General features: G+C 39.7%; 1 protein-coding gene across 1 annotated transcript; it reads right to left on the bottom strand.

The window, feature by feature from the left end:
- Positions 1 to 308: 308 nt before the first annotated feature.
- LOC124292257 (sodium- and chloride-dependent glycine transporter 2-like) lies at positions 309 to 21,089 on the bottom strand. The gene is made up of 13 exons (XM_046729322.1): positions 20,849 to 21,089; positions 17,313 to 17,444; positions 16,479 to 16,752; positions 15,742 to 15,874; positions 8,923 to 9,057; positions 7,913 to 8,016; positions 5,918 to 6,042; positions 5,454 to 5,566; positions 4,995 to 5,126; positions 4,001 to 4,100; positions 3,228 to 3,328; positions 2,288 to 2,455; positions 309 to 1,454 (listed from the first exon to the last, which is right to left on the bottom strand). Exons 1-13 carry the CDS (start codon positions 21,045 to 21,047, stop codon positions 1,329 to 1,331), a joined length of 1,842 nt encoding a protein of 613 aa, XP_046585278.1. The 5' UTR covers positions 21,048 to 21,089; the 3' UTR covers positions 309 to 1,328.
- Between the last annotated feature and the right edge of the window lie 4,478 nt (positions 21,090 to 25,567).

The raw sequence follows: 25,567 nt of genomic DNA, 5'->3' as shown, positions 1-25,567 counted from the left end.
ATTTGCTTTTGTTTAGTTTTGTATCCGTTTTGGCAAAACCACAATAAACTTCTTCAGCACTCGTGTGACTTGTCATTGTGCACTGAAAGTGACCATAGACACTAACATCCGATGGGGAAAAAGACAACTGACAACCGGGAGTTTGCCAAGTGAGAATAGCGAGTAAAAACTCTTCAAGCTTGTTTTAAATATGTATCGCGGGAGAATTGTTTCTTGTAGTCCACTGAAGATGAGATCAATATTTGTCACATTAATTCTCCTTTTTCCCTTTGAGTGGCATTTTAGAAGAACAATAATAACAAATGTTATGGAGAGCAATTTAGTTTATTTCGCAAGTGGGGCGTTTGATTCAGATTCTTGTACCGTTGTCAAGCATTAGTTGTACAAGAATCTGTATCGATTATTATTTATCGTATTGGCAAACATCTAAACAAAATAGCTATGAAGTGTACCCATGCCTTATTGCACTAACCTACCCTCTTTTGTAGTTGACGAGTCTCCCCCCTACAAGAGGTGAGGTGACGTGGGGTTTAACGTCGTACTTAAGAATACACCATGCAAGAGTTAAGCATGAATACTACTGGTGTGACGATTCATTGATATGCATACAAAGTTTTATATTGTCATACATACCGATACGATACTTCAAATGGGCCACGATACATCGATGTTTTACTTTGAATATTGCCGAATCGCGATATGTCAAGAAAGACTTTGTTTTTATCTTAAGCAAGGTGTTTTATAGTTGGAGTTAGAATAAATGGCGGTCCCACCTACAAGAAGTACACCTACCGTGTCAAGGCTACCAATGGGTTTTTACTTGATGAAAAAGCAGGGGTCATTAAAACACATAAGAATCTCATATATGAGAGGTTTAAATGAAGCTTTAACACACAGGCTAAAAGGACAAAGTGATGATAGCCGCTATAGGACCCATTTTTGTAGATGAATACAAGTCTTCTAAAACATGATCTATTTCAAAAAGATCTGGAGCCTATATAAAGATTTGATATCGAGGTTCAACATACAAATACATAGAAGCGAGAAAGCCTTTTCCACATTCTTAACAAATTTCTGCTAAAAGCAGAGTCAATTGTACAGTTGTGACTCAACATGTGCATACATGTGTTTCAGCAGTATTAGGTTTATGATCATGAAGTTCACTTTCACTATTCCACATCCACATATATTAAAACCAATCATTTTCCTAACTACAAATTCTTTGTTTCCACAGTACTTTGTATCCCACGCTTCCATTCCATATATCCTAAAAGGCTAGCTTTTCCTATTCCTCTACTGCTTGGTGTGCTCAGCAGCATGGGTGCCCGCTACCATTTATATATCCTGAAGGAGTTCTTCCAGTCCGACCCTTCAACAGGTTTGGAGTATTCAGCACGGTGTTTCCTCGAGATTGGTCCCCACGTGGAGTCAGGTCTCAAACAGGTGCCCACTCTCTAGCAAATACAACACATATGCGTAATTGTCAATTTAATGATTTGATGTAAGAACACAATATCCATCGGAATGAATGAATGGAATTAAATACACTGTTGTTCGGCGTTGCAAAATCTCAAGTAAATAGTCGCTCCAGAAACAAAAACTTACTCCATATCCCGTCATAACAGACTAAGTCGTGTTAAGGTTGTGAATGTATATCCACTGTGACAAGTCTATTTTTTTCAGAAAAAGAAACAGTTTTGCATACTTATTTCATCTGATATGTGAGCGGTGGGGTAGCCTGGTGGTTAAAGCGTTCGCTCGTCATGCCGAAGACTCGGGTTCGATTCCCTAACTGGGTACAAAATGAGCAGCCCATTTCTGGTGTCCCCCGCCGTGATATTGCTTGAATATTTTTTTAAAGTGGCGTAAAACTAAAACTTACTCCCTCTGCTGATATGTTTTCTCATGATTCACACTTAAGGAGAAGACAAAGAACCAATTTCCAAGCCAGATAATAGAATCAAACGTATCATTATGCCACACCTCGCTGAGAGGAATAACACCAACGCTGCAGGTATGGCGCTAAAACTCTATTAATCTCATTGACAATCCGACAAAGTACATATTCACTGCTGAACAATTCGAAAAAGATACTTCGACAACGACACCCCACAAAGGCTATGTTTCAGGGCGGCACAGGCCCGAATCGCAGAAGTTCTCGGGAGTAAAGTGGATGAACCCTGTCACACTAATCTGGGGAACAGCTTAGCTCAACAGACATTACTCAGAGCCGCATACAGCCTGTTATAGGAAATATGAATATCATCAAAAGAAACAGATATCTTACCTCAACAAATGATCCTTTTGCCTTTACCAACTCCTTTATCATACAGATTGGCACCGGTACCATGGATACCAGACCAATGAATAACCCAATGGCTACGCCATAGGTCGGGTACTCATAGTCCCCGTATGTTGGAGCCTCGTACTGTACAAGAGTCAGGACGAAACACATCTGGAAATAATAATCATCAGCAGTTAGTGATTTGATCATAGCTAGTGAGTGCTTGATACTTACGCAAAGTACAATTACATAGATACCAGAGAGGGGTCATCTATTTCTCAAAACCAGAAAATCATATAGATAGAAATGGAGAATTCCATACATATCTTGGACTATTATTTTGATAATGGCAAAAGGCGGCTAATTCTGACTCGATCACAGACAGACAAGGGCGGAACCACGTTTGTCAACACTGAAAGTAGTACCTACCTAATTATATTCACCGTTAACCCCTTTCATACGTAGGATTTATGTTGCCAATTCGAATGATAGATTTTAGATTACAAAACGAATGGAACATTTTCCATATTCAACATCAACGAGTTTAGTGATCTATTCATTACACACAGGATGGGAAAACAGTGTATTCAAAGAACTGAATATCAAGCAGACGATGTGGGATGTAAAAAAATCAAAATGGAGATAACTCTGTCACGACTGCTTTATAGATGAAAATATACAATTAAACATGTTCAATTAAAAAATAATACCAATCCCCAGGACACCGAAATTGAATTATAATTATGCACAAACCTAATGTTTTGGTTGGTTGACATTTTTGGTCAAAAACTGCTTGAATGGAGTTATAATGTTAATTTAAAATACAGAGCTGGCAACAGAAAGGTCAAATAACCAAAATTATCTCATAGAGATATTCAGAACACATGTGTAATAATGTAAAATACATAACCAGTTAATCTACATGTAGCATGTATTTACTTACAGCCATTAGGATTGGAGATACAAAACACCACATCATCTTCATGAACACTGGGGGTCTCCGTCCAAGCATCATCTGAATGTCACCACTGAACCGGGCCGCGCCTGACAAGCGGACAGAGCACCACTGACATCAAGGCAGCACTTATGGTGTGCAACAGATAACATCTCGGATTGCATGAGAGTGAGTTTAGTTTTACGCCGCACTCAGCAATACTCCAGCTATATGGCGGCGGTCTGTAAAAAATTGAGTCTGGACCAGACAATCCAGTGATCAACAGCATGAGCATCGATCTGCGCAATCGGGAACCGATGACACGGATTGCATGAGAAGACGACTTGGTGTCGTATATATAAATCGTCAGTCAAAAGAATAACCAGTCTTGGGTTTAAAGGGGAAACTATCTGGAAGTATATGAATGGACAACAGATGACACCAGGTGTTGCCCTATAGCAACTACAGTATTGTTGGCCTGACGCCGCACTGCAGTAGTTTTGCCATGCGACAAACCAGACAATCAAGTGATCGATGAACCAGAAAATTATGTTAATTTTAATTACGACTAATGCAGAGACGTTCACAGATTCCGTTGAAAAACATTTTAGAAATAAATTGTTGGCGGTCACAGTGGCGGTCAGTTTTAATGTCTCTTGTCAAACATTTCTTTTGTTATTGAATCAGCATTGATAAATACAAGAAAAAAGATAAAACATTCAGATCGACGAAGCATGTCTGACAACACTAGTTCACACAAGCGTGTCTACTCTGTGTGTTACCGTATATCCATCCGATGATGACACACTCCATGATCCCCACCACTAGAAGACTGAAGGTCGCCACATACCAGTCGATCAGCACGAACACGTAGATACCGCCCTGTAACAGAATACACGATTCAGGGTTGTCAAAGGGCCCCAGCAACCTATACTGGGCACAGGATGTGAACAATGTGAACAGCCATACGTGAAGAGGCTCGGTTACTTCGGGTTAGAATTAGGTCTTCAGCAACCCATGGTTGTCTCACGTGAAGATCCCCAATTGGTCTTCAGCAACCCACGCTTGTCTCACGTGAAGATCCGGGTTAGAATTGGTCTTCAGCAACCAATGCTTGTTGTAAGAGGGATCGGGTGGTCAGGCTCGCTGATTTGGATGACACATGATATCATGTATCATTTGCGTAGATCGATGGTCATGCTGTTGATCACTTCATTGTTTTGTTCGTACTCGATTATTTACAGACGTGCCGCCATTTAGCTGCAATATTGGTAAGTGTGGCGTGAATTATAAACAAATAGTTGATCTGAAGGTTTCTAGTTGTATCTCGTGTTTTGGTTCGCTGGTCAAGATTGTATGTGTCTTTCTTGTTTGGTCCAGACCATTGCCATACAGGAATATTGCTCAGTCATAAACCAGAAATATCTGCAGACACGGCATTTTTCAACAATGGTCTTAGAACAAATACCCTATTAATGTTAAATTTGACCTAGTCAGGATCAATAACTAAAATACAAAATTAAACTAAATATAAAACGCTAGTGCCCGAAACTAAACCCAACCCTATGTCCATAACCATGACAGCTAGTAAAGCGTTCATAAAATACATTCTCAAATTACTGTGCAGCTCAAACGTTGTGTAAAAGCCTTCCGCCTGTACATTCATCAAAATATAGTTTGTGTTTGTACTTTGAAATTCCATGAAAAATGAAATTTCAGGAATGAATTCTACACAAATCAGGCATTGTTTGGTCGTCCTTGTTTTTCACGCCTTACCCGTGTGACTAAAACAAGTCCAGAGATGTAGCTGAATCCACACAAACAAGCGGTCACCAGACCTCGCCTTTGATGAAGCTTGTTCGGAAATGTATCTACAATTGCAGTTACTGTTGTCTCGGTCGTTCCAAACTAGAACAAACATAGAAATGTTACAACTCCTGTTACACGGGAATATCCTTGAACACTCGTCCAAACAAAACCATTATCAAACCATGCTATTAGCCATACAGACAAACTGCAAATTTACGTACTTTCTCCTGTCTCTGTCCTTTTATTGACTCAAAGACAATATAAAGACTAGATTTTTACGTTGGTCGAGTATTGAATTTGATCAAGTAATACAGAGTGAAAATGGAATGTATATGTTTCTCCTTCTCATTGTGTGTAGTCGACGCCACGTCGTATATTGTCATATAGAGGGGTGGGGTGAGGGGTTGGGGGTTGGGGTCGCCTTACCTGAGAGTCTACTCCCACCGTCACCAGCATGATGAAGAAGATAACTGCCCACAATTGTGGTACCGGAAGTAGCGCAAGAGCTTCTGGGTAAGCCACAAAACCAAGTCCAGGCCCTGCAGTGCACAATTCGTTTGTGCTTTAGCCAGTATATTTTGTATTAGTATTGGGACTAACAAACTAGCAATCAGACATGTCCTGAAATTTTGCCTGATTTTGGGGGTCTGTAATAGTGAATTTGAAATAACTACATGTATAATTGAAATGTTTGTCGGTAATAGGTTCGTTATGATACAGCTGGAAGTTTGCTGAAAAACACAAATCATTTAATCGCACACATTATATTCAAACACCGGTATCTTTGCTGTCTCTACACATGGAAGAGAATGTAACTAAAAGCTAACAAACTGAACTACGATTAATTGTTTCAACTCGTTTTCCGTTTTTGTGTTATCACGCCTCCTAACCTGCTTTGATGACCTCTGATATGTGAACCCCTTTGCTCTCCGCCATGAATCCAAGAACGGAGAAAATGGCGAAGCCTGCGTAGAAACTCGTGCCCTCGCTGAGGAACGTGATCATGACAGCATCCCTACAAGTTGAATAACTCAGTGTTATATCTTAAGATCAGAAAAATCCAAGTTTGTGTTTTTGTATTTTCTAAAACCAAAGGGAAGTAACTCTAACCATTGTAGCCCTAGAAGGGGTGCTCACTTAAGAAGAATGACACAACATAGAGATTATGAAACGGTCACTATCTCATATTATGGAAGTGTCAGTTTATATACGCTAAGCTAATTTCAAGACAAGTATTTTCAATCTTAATTTCCTGCTATTTTATGTACATTGCATTATTTATCGTATTGTTTCGTTGTTCTTGCAGTCAATCACTCGCACTCTCTCATGCGCACAAGCGCGACACACTGTCAAGTTATTGTAAAATGCAAGAAACTAGAACAATACAAAGCGTGGAAGGAAGATTGTTGCCCTCTTATTATTGAAAAGACTAAGATTCGACTCAAGAAATCCATACTCAGCTTGAAAATTAACCACTTGCTTATCGTTCTTGAATTGTATAACCAGTGGTACTCCGCTGTCTGATATACCAGTATTAAAACATGACATGTTGAAGACACTCATGTCAGTATCGTCTGCGAGTAATAGTTTGTCATGTACATATAAGTCAAGAGCATGAATGACACAATTATATACTGTATTACAATCATATACTGCACAGGTAATAGTCCTAATCAGGGCATCATGAATATGCAATCATTTCTGTTTTTCCTACTTGTACGTATTGTAACAGCTACGAGCGTTCATCTGGCTGTAAAAAAGAGTTCGATAATAGAGTACACCACTATGAACACATCATAGCCCTTGGACGAAATTCTCAGAATGGCGTCTTTGAGTGACATATATTGACAAACTTCTTTTATTTCGTGAGTGCGACGTTTCGATACAGATTATTGTTCCGTTGTCAAGCAGTATGTTTAGATACAGAAAATGGGTTTCTTAACCTCGTACTCACGAAATAAAAGAAGTTGGAATCTATAAAGTTTGTCAATACAGTTCTATGAAATTCAATCATGAACAGAAGAATTGGTACAAAGCCATGACATGGGATTGAAGGAGTTACTTTCCTACCACCTTCTGCTCATGAAACCAGCTGTGACTATTTTTGCCTGACTTATCGCTCGTTTTGGTCACCTCGGCAAATACTGTATACTTTTATACCTTGATAAAAGTACTACATGGAGTTAAATGGTAACTGCGTCTGCAGTCTATACACACAGTGATTCGACTTTCACTTAGCTTGTAGGTAAAGAGCATCAAACGATAAAGGCACGGGGTTCCACAGCTACAACACGTGTTGATGGACATGTTGCCTACAGTGTCTACGAAACATGCTCCAGGACGGATACATTCATGCCTCGTTTAACCTTCTACTACCTACCTACCTACCTACCTACCTACCTACCTACCTACCTACCTACCTACCTACCTACCTACCTACCTACCTACCTACCTACCTACCTACCTACCACGCGCACGCACACGCACACGCACACGCACACGCACACGCACACGCACGCACACGCACGCACACACACACACACACACACACACACACACACACACACACACACACACACACACACACACACACACACACACACACATGAACCTTTTAGAATTCATGATTTACGCGTGTACCCCCTTCTCCAAAATCCTGGATCCGCCTCTGCCCACCGTACCCAATGGGTCAAAAGGGGGTATCAAACATGATTATTACAATTTAGATATACCCAGGTCCTACAATTCAAATGTTATCAGTTCTCACTTGGAAATGATACCTCAAAAAGGGTTCGTATCAGATGGCAAGGTGTCGTAGATGGTACAGTCAATAGTGGCAGTAGTTCTAAAAAGACAGGTGTATTGTTTGAATTTGGCACATGTACCTATAGCAGTTGTTGGAGAACCTGTTGTAGCTGGCTATGGTGTGAAGGCCGCCCCAGGTAACGCCGAGAGAGTAAAACATCTGCAGCATCGCCTCCATCCACACCTGCAACCACCACAGTGATCAAAGTTACTGACCCTTGAATCTGGATTCTGAGATAAGTGATGTTTGATGGTGTAAGCGGCTGCCTCACACACTATTATACATTTGTCGTTTATGGAGTAGCGTCCCTTGAGGACGCCAAAAACCTGTAGTTACGGGATCGAAGCATGGTTCGCCACGATTATATACCTAGACGTATCAGCAAATTAGTAAACAACTAAGCCCAGCACGTCTTTGAGCGGGCGTTGTTCCTACATTGAACGGCCGCCTTCGTGGTGTAGTGGTTAGAGCGTCAGCCCGGAGAGCGGAAGGTCGCGGGTTTGTTCCTCAGCCGCGTCATACCAAAAGAAATTAAAATATGGAACTTGTTGGTCCCTGCCTTGTGCTCGGCATTAATGGGTACAACAAGGACTGGTCGGCTCGGAGTCAGTATAATGTGTCTGAGTGGGGTATCCATGCTCAACTGCGGCATGGTATCTCAGTGAGCTACTATAAAACCAGCCTAAGTCTGGGCTAGTAGAAGCAGCCGCACATACACACGCATGCACGTCGTCATATGAGCAAAATATTCTTAAGTGCCACGTTAAACCCCATTTTACCTCACCACCTACATTGAATCGCCATGCAGTCGTACTGGAATACTGTTTAAACGTTAAGCAGTAGTCAATTGTATTTATTCAATATAGCTTGTGCATATCGCATAATCAGGTTCTTCTCCTGATGATAAACACCAAAACCGACACTGATATATGATCAGCCATGCTGAGGAAATGCGCCGAATTAGAATTTATCTTTCACAAGCACGAACAGCTGCTGTCATCCCCAGATGATGATAGTTCATAAATACCTGTTATATGGTGGAAAGCGTACAGCCGTCATGAATAGGACACAATCTGTCGCCTCATTTACCTGCAAGTCAGCCAGTCGACTGAAGTCTGGACTGACGTAGTAGATGATGCCTTGGGTAGCTCCTGGCAGCATCACGGCGCGGATGAGGATGACTGTGATGAGTATGTAGGGCAGTGGGGCCGTCACATACACCACCTGGAGCAGGAGCAACGTGGCCATTGATTTGGGCCACCATAAGCACTCTGACATAAGCTGACATAAGCAGCTTTCCTGCTTGTTGTCTTTTATCTGGTCATGCTGAATTGACATATTATGTAGTGTACCTGTTTCTGTTTTCTATCAACCATGTCATCAACCCTCTTGGAACTTGGGCGGTGGGGTAGCCTAGTGGTTAAAGCGTTCCCTCGTCACGCCGAAGACCCGGGTTCGATGCCCCACATGGGCACAATGTGTAAAGCCCATTCCTGGTGTTCCCTGCCGTGATATTGCTTGAATATTGCTAAAAGAGGCGTCAAACCGAACTCACTCACTCACTCACTCCTGGAACTTAGTTAGATTAGGTGCCTTGCGCCCGACTGTTTACTATGGAATCCTGGAAGGGACATTGTCGCGTTGTAGCCCTCTCAAAAACAAGCAAAATTAGGCAAAATTAACCAAAACGCGACAACGCGACATTTTGCCCATTTGTCGCATTGTCGCGATGTCGCGTGTCGCGTTTTGAATAAAAAAAAAATATTATTCCTCCAAAGGGCGACACGCGTCATAGCAACAATTTTCAACGTCAAAATATGTCGCGTTGTCGCCCTATGTAAGATGTGTAAAAACAGCCTAAAAATTTACTAAAACGCGACACGCGACAATGTAACAACGCGACATTTTGATGAAATGTCGCGTTGTCGCATTGTCGCGTGTTGCGCTTTGTTAAAATATTGAATATAGCATGTATTATAACATATGACTAAAACGCAAAACGCGACAATGCGACAAAATATATGTCGCGTTGTCGCCCTTTTCTATTACCGTTGCGCATGCGTAGAAAGTTAATTAGTCTACGCATGCGCAGAAAATGTTATACTGTATTTCAGACTTTACTGGTGTTTTGTTACCTCCAATGTTTTTACAATGAAGTAGTGCTCGTAATGGCAATGGGGGCTGCTTTCTTGAACTTAATGGAAATCTTTCATTGTTGCTTTATTATTTTATATATTGTAAATGTGTTTAGCCACTCAAGCGTGTTTCAGCAGCCAGACAAATTATTGGCGCTACTATTCATTGTAATGAATGGTGGCCCTGTCATTCAAGGCGAGGCAATTTGCTAGTCACACTAGATAACTATGATCATAGGTTCGAACCCCAGCACCATACACATTCATCACTTTGAACATTTCACCCATATCAGACAGACATATTTATTTGTATATGTGGCCCTGAGGCCAATAGTACATGTGTACAATAATAGCAGTGCATTTATGCGCAACCTGTAAATACGCGAGTTATAGGAACATCAATAAATCCATAAACACCCATTCACAATTTACATTTTTTCTCTCAACATAAGTATGTGGTACAACACAAGGGCTAGCTTAAACAACAAGTCAATGTTTTCTGTGCGAAGTAGCATACAGAATTTATGTCTCGACGGTTGGTTATAGAAAAAAATAAGGCAAATATGTTTCTCTTATTTCTAAATATTTCGGGCATACAAGTAATACATGGTACTCATCTTCTTGTGATAAATTGCAGAATGGACATTGGATATCTATTGCATTTGAAGTTTTGGCAAATCGCGCCGCTTGGACTTTGAAGTTGTAAGCGTTACATCTAAATTTAGTAAGCGTACGCTTAAGTTGTGGTGATTTAATCTTTGAAAGGTAAATTTCTGTATTAATACAATATTTATATTCTGAATAAAAGTTGACACAGGTTGATGACGTTATTTCATTATACCAGTCCTGTTGATAAATGTCTTTGCATCTCTGCTTGAATAATTTGATGAAATATTGTGTATTACTTACATTTTGGGCGATCCATACATTTCCAAAGCCATGACTAAAAAGAATAGTTCTAACGAATGAAACCCAATTAATATCTCCGGTATCATCTAGTGTTTTAAGCATTTCATAACTACATCTTGAATATCGTGAAATTGGTTGTCTCATCAATCTTAGCCAATATGAAATAACCCGACATCGGGCGTTAATAAACAGTGGAAAACGTCCACATTCAGCTAAAATAACCTTGTTCGCAGTTCTGTAGCCAACACGCAACAAGAACTTACAGAACTTTGAATGTACCTTTTCAATATTCTTGTTTATGTTAATGCCCCATATTTCTGAGCCGTACAACAAAATTGGTTGAATTTTTCCATCAAACAGTTTAAATGATGCATGGATCGGTAATTCTTTATATTTGCATATGAATTTCTTTATGACATGTAGGGCTCGTTCAGCTTGCATAGATAATGTTTCACAGGCTCTGGAGAATATATTTCTACACGAAAATATTATACCTAAATATTTGTAATATGACACCACCTCCAATTTTTGGCCATTAAGGAACCAATTTTCACTTTTAGAGATTTTACCCCCATTTTTAAAACGGCATTACTTTAGTTTTACTAATATTTATCTGAAGACCCCATTTCAAACAATATTCATTTAGAGTATCTATCTTGCATTGTAACTGGACAACAGAATCGGCAAGAATCACGACATCATCTGCAAATAGCATTATTGCAAGATCTCTGATATGTTCGTTAATAAATACACCTCTCGTATCATTTAATAACATTTCCTTAACAAGTTCTTCAACATATAACAGGAAAAGTACAGGTGATAGAATGCAACCTTGCCTCACTCCGGCATATGTATCAAATATATCACTCATTTGAAATTTACTGGTTCTAACAGATGCTCTCACATTGGTGTACATATTACGTAAAAGACGTTGGAGTTTGCCATGTATACCTGACTGTAGTAGTACATATAACAGTTTTGACCTATTAACGGAATCAAACGCTTTCTTAAAATCTACGAAAAGACAATAAAACTTCCCCCCTTTCTTCCGCAGATATTTATGGATAATACTGTTGAGAGTAAATATATGGTCCGTAGTTGAATACTCTTCTCGAAATCCCGCTTGGCACTCAGATAAAAGTTCACGAGTGGAAATCCAAGCCTTAATGCGATTATCTAATATAGTGGTAAATATTTTGTTTAGTGTATTCAATAATGCAATACCTCTATAATTGTTTGGATCACCCCTTTCACCCGACTTATGCAGAGGTACAATTAATCCTACATTCCAGGAATCTGGAAAAACGCCGCTGTCTAGAACTCGATTAAATAGACTATTCATAAAAGGAAGCAATAAAGAAATACATTCTTTAAAAACTTCAACTTGAATACCATCTACCCCGGGTGATTTTCCACATTTCAGACTTTTTACTGCACACAATATCTCGTTATCAGTTATACGATTACCAAGGTATTCATCAGAAGTAATACAATCCTCACAGTCATTAAAGTTGTGATTACTTATATAGCTAAGAACATGTTCCCCAAAGGAATTATCAATGTTGTTCGTATCTCCAGCGAGCAGATTTTTTTGAAATAGTTAAACCATTCGTCAACTGATATATTTTCAGATATATTTTCCCTACAAAAACAATATTTCTTTATAGATTTCCAGAAATGTCGACAGTCTTGTTTCTTTGCAGCATCAACAATTTCGTTTAAAATGCTTTTTTCATAATCTGATTTCTTTCTATCACAAAGTGTTTTAAAATCCTTCTTTGCCCTTAGATAATGTTTACAATGCAGTGAGTTATTTGATTTTCTGAATCTATTTAGTAAAACATACTTATGTCTTTTAGCCTGTTCGCATTCACGGTCGAACCACCTGGGCTGTACACGTGTGTGCTGTGGGCGAGCGCGTGAGCGTGAGTGTGCACGTGTTCTCGTGGGTCGGTGTGTTTGTTCCCTGGGTGCATGCATGGCTCTACGGATAAAGTCATTCAGCGATGTAATAGCACCTTCAACACTGTCATGTAATACATCATGAAATATTATGCTGAATTCATTAATATTATCTGAAATGTATTGAATAAACTCACCCTTACGGCTAGCGTCCCACAGCTCTGTCTCAATGTTGTGTACCTCTGCACGCGCATGCTCGGAGTGATTGCTGTCACGTGTCATGTCATGTGATGTTTTCATATCTACTATTACAGGCAAGTGGTCCGATTCGGATTGCGCTAGAATATCAAAGTTCTCGAAATATCTATATAAACATGAGGAAACCAAACAATAATCCACAACACTGTTTCCTTGGTGTCCAATGAATGTAAATTCTCCATTTTTATCGTTCCCGTTTCTACCATTTAAAACATGTATGTTAAAATTGCGGCATATATCAAGGAGTTTTAATCCCTCTGAATTGACTATTTTATCTTTGGATGATCTAGGAATGTTAAATGGATCACTCTCATAGTCTATATCTTCAATTGGTAAATACTCAGTGGAGTCATGTTCTATATAACACTGTTTGTCGCCTATACGGGCATTAAAATCTCCAAATAAAACAAGCGATGCATCGGGATGTTCTCGGGTTAAAGTATATAGTCTACTCTCAAGGAGTCCGATTCCTGAAAGTCCTACATCAACGGAGTTCTGTGTATCAGTCACATATACGAACCCAAATATCGTGGGTTTATTGGCGAGGTCGTTCATAATGTCGCTTCTGAAAAAATATACAGTCTGACCACTCGCCGTGTATACGGGTGAATCTTGATGCGATGGACTGTCTCACATACACAGCGATACCGCCACTGAATCGTCCGACAGAGTGGATGCGTTCTCGCACACACTGGTAGGAGATATATCCTGGAAACAGAGTAGCAAAATCTACTGGGTTCTTTGCCCACGTCTCCACGAAAGCGATGACATTAAATTGTTGACATAACCCTGTGAGGTTAGCCAATTGACTTAATTTAGAATTAAGGCCATTTACGTTCCAACATAGAAATGTATTATAATTACTTTTTTCACCGTTGTTATCGTTATCATTGCCATTAATTGTTGATATTGTCTTATTGAGTTTTCCATCTATAATGAAATGTGTACTTAGCTTCGTACGGGCTGCTGATGCCCGGCCTCGGCCACCTCGCTAACTATGCTGTGAGTTGTCCAAACAGTCTCGTCGTCTGCTATACTGGCTCGGCGACTCTCGTCGCGTGCCAGACCGGTCCCGTGCCCTAGAGGGTGGGTGAAGCACGGCTCGCTGGGGATCCGCCGTCTTCCTACCTCACGCAATGAGTCCTTATCCCAGTCATATGTGTAGACCGTGTTATTAACCACGAGTTTGTCATAAGATATATAACAATCTTCCCCCTTTTCTCTGTATGTTTGCAGAAACGTCCCCAGTTGTCTCCGTGTGTTCCTTACGGCCTGGGTGAAGTCGGGGGATACCCGAACCTCTCTGTTACCACTAAGTTTTTCCTTGGCTATTTTACTGACATATTCTCTATCTTTAAAAGCAGAGAATTTCACAATTATTATCGTTTCTAATATCATAATGATAACAGTCCATTTGTATGATGTTTTCCCAAGAAGAATATCAGGTTCAAAGCGGACCTAAACTGTCTTTGAGGTGCTGGATGGTTAAGTGATATTACCATCTCATTCTACCTGGTATCCATCCACTGCTCGCTGAACAGAGGCAGATGTCGGACAAATTCATCAGCGTCGGACAGGACTGTACCAAGAAACTCTATCAGGAGCCAAACTGTGCAACATAGTGACCCATTCGTGGACATCACTTGATGTTTCTGCTGATGTTGCCTGAATTTCAACAATATTTCAGTTTTTTCACAACCTGTGAGCTTGATATGGGTGAAATGTCCAAAGTGATGAGTGTGTATGGTGCTGGGATTAGAACCTATGATCATAGTTTTCTGGTGTGACTAAGAGACACAACCCTGCACAGCAAATTGCCCCGCCTTGAATGACAGGGCCACCGTGTGCCGTCATTACAATGAATAGTTGCGCTAATGATTTGTCTTGCTGCTAAAACACACTTGATTGGCCAAATATATTTACAATATATACAATAATTTTCAAAGCAACAATGAAAGATTTGCATTAAATTCAAGAAAAGCAGCCCCCATTATCATTACGCGTACTACTTCATTGTAAAAAACCATTGGAGGTAACAAAAGACCACTGAAGTGTGAAATAGAGTATAACTTTTCCTGCGTTTGCGTAGACTAATTGACTTTCTACGCATGCGCACCGGTAATCGAAAAGGGCGACAATGGGACATATTGAATACGTCGCATTGTCGCGAGTCGCGTTTTAGTCACATTTTAGGCTTCTTTCTACACATCTTAGATAGGGCGACAATGCGACAACGCGACAAATTTTGACCTTGAAAATTGTTGCTATGTCGCGTGTCGCCCTTTGGAGGAATAGAAAAATATTATTCAAAACGCGACACACAACATCGCGACAATGCGACAAATGGGCGAAAGGTCGCGTGTCGCGTGTCGCGTTTTGAATAATATTTGCCTCATTTTACTTGTTTTTTGAGAGAGCGACAATGCGACAACGCGACAGTGTCCCTTCTCGGATTCCATAGTTTACCGTAAGATTCTGATAAACTGGATCGGGTGGCCAGGCGGGTGGGTGGGTTGATTGTGTATAATCGTACCCCTACGATGAAGATCGTTGCTCACAATTTCGATCACAGAATTATTGGTACATACTTTTATAGCTGTTAGTGCAGCGTTGAACAACACGGAAGCAGACACCAAAACAATTTAGGCTGAAACACAACATCCATGTCATATCACCGATCGACCCCGTGAACGATTTCACTCACCTTGCCAACAGATTTGACACCTTTGATCAGACAGAGAAAGATAATGACCCATGCGACAAAGAGGGCGAGTGCCATGTGCCATTGTATCCCTCCCATGTCGTGTAGACCCGCCGAAACCCGCAGTGTATTGTACCTGAAGAAATAGTGTCATGATATATAACAGGGTGATAATGTGTGCTAGTTGTTCAGGTAAATACGTCGTATTAAATGTATTTATAAAACGACAAAGACACCGAGGAATGCTGTATTCTACGATACACTCGTAGCCATTTGTATCAAAAAACCGCCTCAGTCGTCAGGGGCGTAGCTACCATTATAAAAAAGCCGGGCTTACACTTACACATGATTGTTGCTAAAAGATTGGGCAATCATTAAAATACTATCTAAATATAGAGTTTTGCAACCTATCAGGCTTACACGAAAAAATTGGCTTGCAACGCGCCTGGTCGTCAAGGTGGAATGGCAACAAATCTATTGCGTATTGCAAATGGACGTTGCCCACTGAAGATTAGATGCCTCTTGTATAGATACCTCATTGAAACCTTGTCCTGAAGCGCTTGGTTTGAAATGAAAGTTAGAGGTATAGCACTATAAACTGTTAACTTTGTCATTAGAGTTAACGACTAAAATTATATGCCGCTTGTAGCTCTTCGACACCTTGATCAGTATTCACCTTGTTGATATTATTGTATCACTGCACATTTCTTCAATCCAGCAGTAAGTTAAAAAATTCTTACTGCCAAAATTCTTCCGCTGCTGATGTTGAGACGTTGAGACGTGTTTTGTTGACGTAGCTAGATACGCTAATGTTGTCAGACAATGTCAGATTGTCTCTTGTTTTGTTGACGGCGTCCCAGGTGGTACATGCGGGTGTGTTCCACCAGTTGGAGCAGGTGGTCCAGGGCAGGACAGGGTAGAAGGACATGACCAGGTAGTACAGGACCCAGGCAATGATCAGGTTGAAGTAGAAGGAGCAGATGAAGGAGGCAATGCTCATCACGTAGCCAAGGCCTGGGGTTGTAAAATATTGTTTTACTTTTCATATTTTATATGAAAACCTGAAGTTGTTTGAGTGAATAGTTTTACGTTGCACTTAGCACTATTCCAGCTATATGGCGGTGGTCTGTAAATAATCGAGGCTGGACCAGACAATCCAGTGATCAATAGCAGGAGTATGATCAACAGACTTGGGATACGATGACATGTCAACCAAGCCTGCGTTAGTCGCCTCTTACTGCAGGCATGGGTTACTGAGGATCAATTTTAACCCGGATCTTCACGGATCTGAAGTTCTATGAAAATGTGGAAGTTCATTACTGACGCAACAATCGTTTGACATTGCTTGGTTACAATAGCATCATGTTTACATTGCTTGGTTACAATAACATCATGTTTGACATTGCTTGGTTACAATAGCATCATGTTTGCGTTGCTTGGTTACAATAGCATCATGTTTACATTTCTTGGTTACAATAGCATCATGTTTACCATATTGAATAATGCTACTTTCATCTGCAATTATTATTTTTGAAGTAAGTTATGAATTCTTGTTATATACAGGGTAACTTCACCTTTAAAGAGTGGACATATGCTCCACACATGCATAGCCCCACTTCCAGAAAACTGGCCAATAGAAAGCTCCAGAAAGAACAGAGGCAAGCCAATCAGGACAAGGCATACCATATATGGTATCAGGAACGCCCCTGGAATATACACATATGATTAAAGTTGTTGTCACCAAGTGAGCTTTAACCAGTCAGACTATGTACTTTCAATGTGTTTTGTGTATATAATGTATGAAGACGAGTGATGTTCCCAGTAGTGTTGGTATTGTCAAACGAGTTCGTTAAGCGTGTATGTGTATAATGCAGAACAGTGCAAATGGATAACTAGTCCTTTCCACAGAAATACATATTCCGTTTGATGCAAAGGGAAAATTATATGAATGGATCACCGAAAATGGATCACCAGGTTTTCGTTACAAAAGGGAAGCATGTACTGTCTGTAAATAATCGAGTCTGGTCAGACAATCCAGTGATCAACAGCATGAGCAGAACTATTTTGGATGACGCCGCATAGCAGTAATATACTGAACAGCAAAAGAAATGCAAGTTTCGAAAAAATGAAATCTCATAAAAGTAAGCGTTCATGTTTATGTCTTCTATTTAAAAAATTGACAAAAAGCGGAGTTGCGTTTCTTTTGCTGTTCAGTATACTACGCTCCATTGACCAACGGCCTGAGCATATATCTGCGCAACTGGGATACGATGATGTGTCAACCAAGTTAGCGAGCCTGACCACCTGATCCCGTTTAGTCGCCTTTTACGTTGGTTGCTGAAGACTAATTCTAACCCAGATTTTGAATAGATATTTGTACGTAAATTCGGAGGTGCTTATAACATTCTAGCTGTACATGTGGCAGTTGTGGATTATGTTCCTAGGCCCTATGTGAGGCAATTACACGACGTGGATGCAATAATCTTTGAATAAGGTTTGTTTTCTGCCAAAACTATTAGACAATAAGTGAAAGGGCATTGTGCTAGTCAGAATCGAAGGGCATATTGCAATCAGGCTGTTGATGCACCCAGACACTATCACTGTAGGGTGGACTTGTGGGGATCCAGCGACTAAATGGGTGGGTCGGCCATACTTGCTGACCTGGTTGATGACATGCTATGTATTATTTACATGAAATTCCAAGTGGATCCGTATGAAAGCCCTAATTCAGAGTATGCATTCGTGATAAATAGTGAGTTTCACTGAGTAAGTGATGAGTGATTAAGTCAATGAGACAGTGAAAAACTACATTCCACGAAGTGTATAAATAGAACAGAAGTGTTCTTAATTAATGCTTACGTTGTTTAAAACACCTATGATTTTAGTTAGCAGGTGCGCGTTTTTTCAAAGGTCCTCATAGACCGGTTATGGCCCGGGAAAGCAAAATCTGGACCAAACCTCCTCAATTTAGGTGTCGCTTTCGTGTATGGACGTGTATATTTAATAACAGTTCACGATATTGATTAAATTTAGATGTGGATTGCTAAGATTAAAGTATGATGAAGGTAGATGGCAAAATATTTATGTAACGGAACGCAACTGTCCATTGTGTAATTTAGGAGTAGAAGATGAGTACCACTTTTTTTTTTTTGTAATGTCTATAATGCTCTTAGATCAAAATATTTACCATCTGAATATTGTCAAAAACCTAATTATCACAAGTTGAAATCCCTATTAACTACTAATAACAAAACACCTCTAAGAAAATTATGTACATATTTATACCATGCATATGAACTAATTCATTAAGATATATATTTGTGTATGTTTTCTCCATGTACTGTACCTTTATAACTATGTGTTGTAAACTCAACCTTTGCTATTGTGTAGATGTGTAAACTTCATCTCAGTTAAGAGGCTCAGAGATCGAGTATTGGGGTCGCGCGCTAATCTGAAGTACGGTAATCCGATGTTTTCATAGCAATTCGCTTGCGCGGCTCTTCTAGCACAACTAGCACATATAGAATATTAAAATTTCACTTTCCTGGACCGACTCCCACAGACCACCCTGCATGGCACTACATATAATTAATTAACGACTCAAATTGTCTGTAATGAAGCAAAAGCGGCTGGCTTGTGACGTGTTGATCAACGTATCAACAATGACCTTACATTCAGCACCAAACCGTGCCACTACATCTTACATGATATACGGTCTGGTGCCACCACATACATATTTAACTCACTACTACATGTACCTCTGACATGCAGACTAATACATCCTTCAGGGACGTGGATGGTAGGCACGACATATATTCTATACATGACCACCAGTCGTGCCTTTGTCTGGGAATACAGCAAATGTACTGTCTGGTTTGTTAAAATGTATAAAAGATAACACACTATATTGACTATTGTAAATGCAGCAGTTGTGGCATTGGTCCCATGTGCTTTTAAGTAGACAACTGTGGAGGACGAAAAATCGAACAACAAATTGAACAGCAAAATAAATGAAAGTTTCGAAAAAATGAAATCTCATAAAAGTAAGCGTTCATATTTATGTCTTCTATTTAAAAACCTGACAGAAAAAAACCGGAATTGCGTTTCTTTTCTTTTCCCGTTCAGTATACTACGCTACTCGTAAGATCAGTCGATGTTTTCCACTGTAGATCTATGTATGTGGAGTAATTCTATTTCCAGCACATGTGTTACTATTAATAGATTGTATTTCACAAGTGAAATTAATGGTTATCGGATGTACATCTGTTTGATAATTTCAGATATCATTATCAGAAATGTCCGAGCACTTTTGCTTTAGAACCCGCAATAATGCAGTCTGCACTCCCTGTTATGTGTGAGGCATCGCTATCCACCCCTTAGACAATTGACACATACAGCTAAGGAAAATACTAAGAAGTACTTGGTTAGCAATTGAATATTTCGTAAAACCTGAACACAAATTTATAACGCTTTATCACCCATGCCAATGTCAGTGTCCACAGTATTTACTGGTCAAGGTTTTACATCCGTAATCGTTATATTCTTATAAGAGTTGTAATGCATAACAGCTGACCCTACGGATTCGTGGTCTTTATAGTTACATCTCCAGTAACCTTTGTTTTCTGGGTAAACTTGAGAATGATGAACGCCAGACAAGGTAACAACAAGTGCCATATTTTAACATATGCTTTTTTGCAATAATGCGGCAAGAGACCGAACCTCTGACACTCCTGTATACGCTCCTATCTTCACGCATACGCTCTATCCACCAGATCACGGAAGCGGTTTCAAAATATTATTGAGTTGTGTTTGTAAAATAGCAAAGAGTTATTTACCCCCGTGTGTAACAAATATCCAGCGAACACTGCTGGGGCACAATAACTACCTATACAACTGATTTAAATAAGCAAAACAACACTAATATGACAAAGGTGTGTCATGACCCCACGAGCCAAGCCATATCCCAGGTTTGCCCTTCTATGATTCTTGGCTTGTCGCCAAATGACCGCCTCGTGGGTAGCATCAAAGTGGTAATGGTCTAAGCGCTGTCACACTCTCATGGGTAGAATCGCCAAATTCGTTCGCTAGTACTGTCTGTAACTGTTCTTACCTCCACCATTTCTGTTACAGAAGTAGGGGAATCGCCAAAGATTGCCGAGGCCTACACAGTATCCAACCAAAGACAGAATGCTGTCCATTTGTCGCGACCATCTGATCCTTCCGTCGTACTTATTTGGGTCTTCACCGTTAATCTCCGGGTCATCGTTCATCGCACACTCAAATCTCTTCCCCTCAACGTGGAGCGTCATTGTCAGTTGATCTCAGGCGAGGAACGATGTCTCACAGCTAATACCTATGTTGCAAACAGAATAATTATTGTAGCAGCTGGATTGATGGTAGCGTTTATTCACATTTAGGTTTCAGATAAATTCATCATGAATATATAAGTCGGCTGGAGTTACCAACACTCTACATGACAAACAAGCTGGATTCCGTACAGGCTATGCGACTACAGACAACATGTTTACACTCCAAGGAATTATACGAAAATATCTTTCAAAGAGAGGAGGTCGGTTCTATTGTTTCTTCATAGATTTCTCGAAAGCGTTTGGTACCGCTTAGTTACCTGCGGAATTCATGGAAATGTGTTACGTGTACTACGGAATATGTATGAAAAATTATCATCTTGTGTAAAAACTAAAAACGGTCTTACATTTCTTTAACTGCTGCATTGGAACAAGACAGGGATGTATGGTATCCCCGTTCTTTTTTTTCATTACATATAAATGAACTTATTTTTAAAGTAAGTCATTATTCCTTGTTATATACAGGGTAATTTCACCTTTAAAGAGTGGACATATGCTCCACACATGCATAGCCCCACTTCCAGAAAACTGGCCAATAGAAAGCTCCAGAAAGAACAGAGGCAAGCCAATCAGGACAAGGCATACCATATATGGTATCAGGAACGCCCCTGGAATATACACATGTTGTCACCAAGTGAGCTTTAACCAGTCAGACGGTGTACTTTCAATGTGTTTTGTGTATATAATGTATGAAAACGAGTGATGTTCGCAGTAGTGTTGGTATTGTAAAACGAGTTCATTAAGCGTGTATGTGTATAATATAGAACAGTGCCAATGAATAACTAGTCCTTTCCACAGAAATACATATTCCGTTTGGTGCAAAGGGGAAAAGGGAAACTGAACCCAAAAAAATGGATTACCAGGTATCGTTACAAAGGGTAAGCATGTACTGTCTGTAAATAATCGAGTCTGGACCAGACAATCCAGTGATTAACAGCATGAGCATCGACCTTCAATAATTCTTACTGATATACCTGTATGAATCCCAGCAAACTCATATTTACGACTTCAAAAAGCAGATAAACTGTAGAATTCAACGTTTTAAAAGTCTTCTACATTACAGCGTCTTATTTGAATCTTCAAAAGTGTTAATCTATGAATCTTTAATCAGGGCCATTAATTAGAAATGAAAACGTGATTTTCGAAAGGGTACAGAAATATCAAAGTTTTCTGTTATTAATACCATGATATCCGGTTCACTTCAAAATTGGGACTCCAATATGATGACAGATACCAGTGCAGACAGGAAGATATGTCCACTGATATATAGAATAATATGTAAATGCTGGAGGGTCTTCAGGATCAATAAGCAAAAGATTACCAAGATTCTATCGTTCTAAACTGTGTTACTGAATCAGAAATGATGGGCTGCATCGTATGTCGAAAGGGTAAACTCGTGTGAATCACGTATCCGGTCACTTTAAATTCTGATTAAATGATACTGTAGGATACGGGAAGATGTCCACTGTAAATGTGGAAATATTTTCTGGATGTGAAATGATGGATAAACAAGATACCAAGACAATTTTTCAACGTTGGCACTGCTCTTTAAATGAATCGATCGTATGTCATGGGAAACTCTGTACTGAAGAACTATACCTATTTAAAAATTGTATCTTCGTAGACCTCGATGCTCAGATGTGGAACATGGCATTCAACAACATAGATTGTTTCAGCAATTTTCACATTGGGAATCAGATATTCTTTAAATTAACTGTTCAAACACTATAAATCAGCTGATGTCGAACAGCAATCTTCACATTGTTGGCATAATTTTCGTCGAGCACTCTACAAGACCTTCAGATACCTTCAGATTCAAAATACACTACCTGGAGATCAGAAAGGCGATTAGTAAATCATATTTATAACTGAAACGATACCTTCCTCAAAAGTAATTCCATTTCTCCCAGCAATGCATATTACATGTTCGAATCAGATACCTTCCTTCAAAAGTACTACCTGAATCCCAGCAAAGCATATTTACAACTCCGAATCAGATACCTTCCTCAAAAGTACTACCTGAATCCCAGCAAAGCATATTTACAACTCCGAATCAGATACCTTCCTCAAAAGTACTACCTGAATCCTAGCAAAGCATATTTACAACTCCGAATCAGATACCTTCCTCAAAAGTACTACCTGGAACCTAGCAAAGCATATTCTCCACAACCTGAATCAGATATCTTCCTTCAAAAGTACTACCTGAATCCTAGCAAAGCATATTTACAACTCCGAATCAGATACCTTCCTCAAAAGTACTACCTGAATCCTAGCAAAGCATATTTACAACTCCGAATCAGATACCTTCCTCAAAAGTACTACCTGAATCCTAGCAAAGCATATCTACAACTCCTGAGATCAGATGCACCTTCCTCAAAAGTACTACCTGAATCCTAGCAAAGCATATTTACAACTCCGAATCAGATACCTTCTCAAAAGTAATTACCTGAAAGCAAAGCATATTTACAACCTGAATCAGATACCTTCCTCAGTACTAGCTGAATCCCAGCAAAGCATATTTACAACTCCGAATCAGATACCTTCCTCAAAAGTACTACCTGAATCCCAGCAAAGCATATTTACAACTCCGAATCAGATACCTTCCTCAAAAGTACTACCTGAATCCTAGCAAAGCATATCTACAACTCCGAATCAGATACCTTCCTCAAGAGTACTACCTGAATCCCAGCAAAGCATATTTACAACTCCGAATCAGATACCTTCCTCAAAAGTACTACCTGAATCCCAGCAAAGCATATTTACAACTCCGAATCAGATACCTTCCTCAAAAGTACTACCTGAATCCCAGCAAAGCATATCTACAACTCCGAATCAGATACCTTCCTCAAAAGTACTACCTGAATCCTAGCAAAGCATATCACAACCTGAATCAGATACCTTCCTCAAAAGTACTACCTGAATCCTAGCAAAGCATATCTACAACTCCGAATCAGATAACCTTCCTCAAAAGTACTACCTGAATCCTAGCAAAGCAAAATTCGCGAATCGCATGTTAGCAAAAGCATAATAACAATTACAAACTTATCCAACTTTATTTACCATGCTTCAAAACTTCAAATGTCATGTATATGAATGTCTGCATGTGTGTTGTACATGTATATGTGCGATGATTGTATGGATATATGGGTCAGCTTTGTATATGTATAGATACATGTATGTGTATATGTTTGATATGTAGATTTATGTTACATGCATGTGTATGACCTGTATGCGTATATGATGTACGTGTATGACCTGTATGCGTATATGATGTACGTGTATGACCTGTATGCGTGTATCATGTACGTGTATGACCTGTATGCGTATATGATGTACGTGTATGACCTGCGTATGCGTATATGATGTACGTGTATGACCTGTATGCGTATATGATGTACGTGTGTATTGGCTGTATGCATATATGATGTACGTGTATGACCTGTATGCGTATATGATGTACGTGTATGACCTGTATGCATATATGATGTACGTGTATGACCTGTATGCGTATATGATGTGCGTGTATGACCCTGTATGCGTATATGATGTACGTGTATGACCTGTATGCATATATGATGTACGTGTATGACCTGTATGCGTATATGATGTACGTGTATGACCTGTATGCGTATATATGATGTACGTGTATGACCACCATGCGTATATGATGTACGTGTATGACCTGTATGCGTATATGATGTACGTGTGGCCATGCATATATGATGTACGTGTGTATGACCTGTATGCGTATATGATGTACGTGTATGACCTGTATGCATATATGATGTACGTGTATGACCTGTATGCGTATATGATGTACGTGTATGACCTGTATGCATATATGATGTAACGTGTATGACCTGTATGCGTATAGCGATGTACGCATATGAAGCGTGTATGCGTGTATGATGTACGTATCATGTATGATCTGTATGCGTATATGATGTACGTGTATGACCTGTATGCGTGTATCATGTACGTATGAGACTTTGTATGTGTATATGATGTACGTGTATGACCTGGCATGCGTATATGATGTACGTGTATGATCTGTATGCGTATATGATGTACGTGTATGACCTGTATGCATATATGATGTACGTGTATGACCTGTATGCGTATATGATGTAATGCGTATGATACTGTATGCGTATATGATGTACGTGTATGACCTGTATGCGTATATGATGTACGTGTATGATCTGTATGCGTATATGATGTACGTGTATGACCTGTATGCGTATATGATGTACGTGTATGACCTGTATGCGTATATGATGTAATGTATGACCTGTATGCGTATATGATGTACGTGTATGACCTGTATGCGTATATGATGTGCGTGTATGACCTGTATTGTGTATATGATGTAATGTGTATGACCTGTATGCGTATATGATGTACGTATATGACCTGTATGCGTATATGATGTACGTATGACCTGTATGCGTATATGATGTACG

This window comes from Haliotis rubra, unplaced genomic scaffold, assembly GCF_003918875.1.
Source record: "Haliotis rubra isolate DU_JTF1 unplaced genomic scaffold, ASM391887v1 Scf51, whole genome shotgun sequence".
In the NCBI taxonomy this organism is placed as follows: Eukaryota; Metazoa; Mollusca; class Gastropoda; order Lepetellida; family Haliotidae; genus Haliotis; species Haliotis rubra.
This window is presented reverse-complemented; position numbering and strand designations above follow the sequence as displayed.

Excerpts from the sequence above, each read along its gene's own strand:
- LOC124292257 (XM_046729322.1), bottom strand. The coding sequence starts at position 21,047 with ATGACGCTCCACGTTGAGGGGAAGAGATTTGAGTGTGCGATGAACGAT. Across the intron at positions 9,058-15,741 it reads GTGTCAAATCTGTTGGCAAG|GTGGTGTATGTGACGGCCCC; the intron begins GTGAGTGAAATC and ends CTCCTGCTCCAG. Across the intron at positions 5,127-5,453 it reads CGGTGGGAGTAGACTCTCAG|TTTGGAACGACCGAGACAAC; the intron begins GTAAGGCGACCC and ends TGTTTGTTCTAG.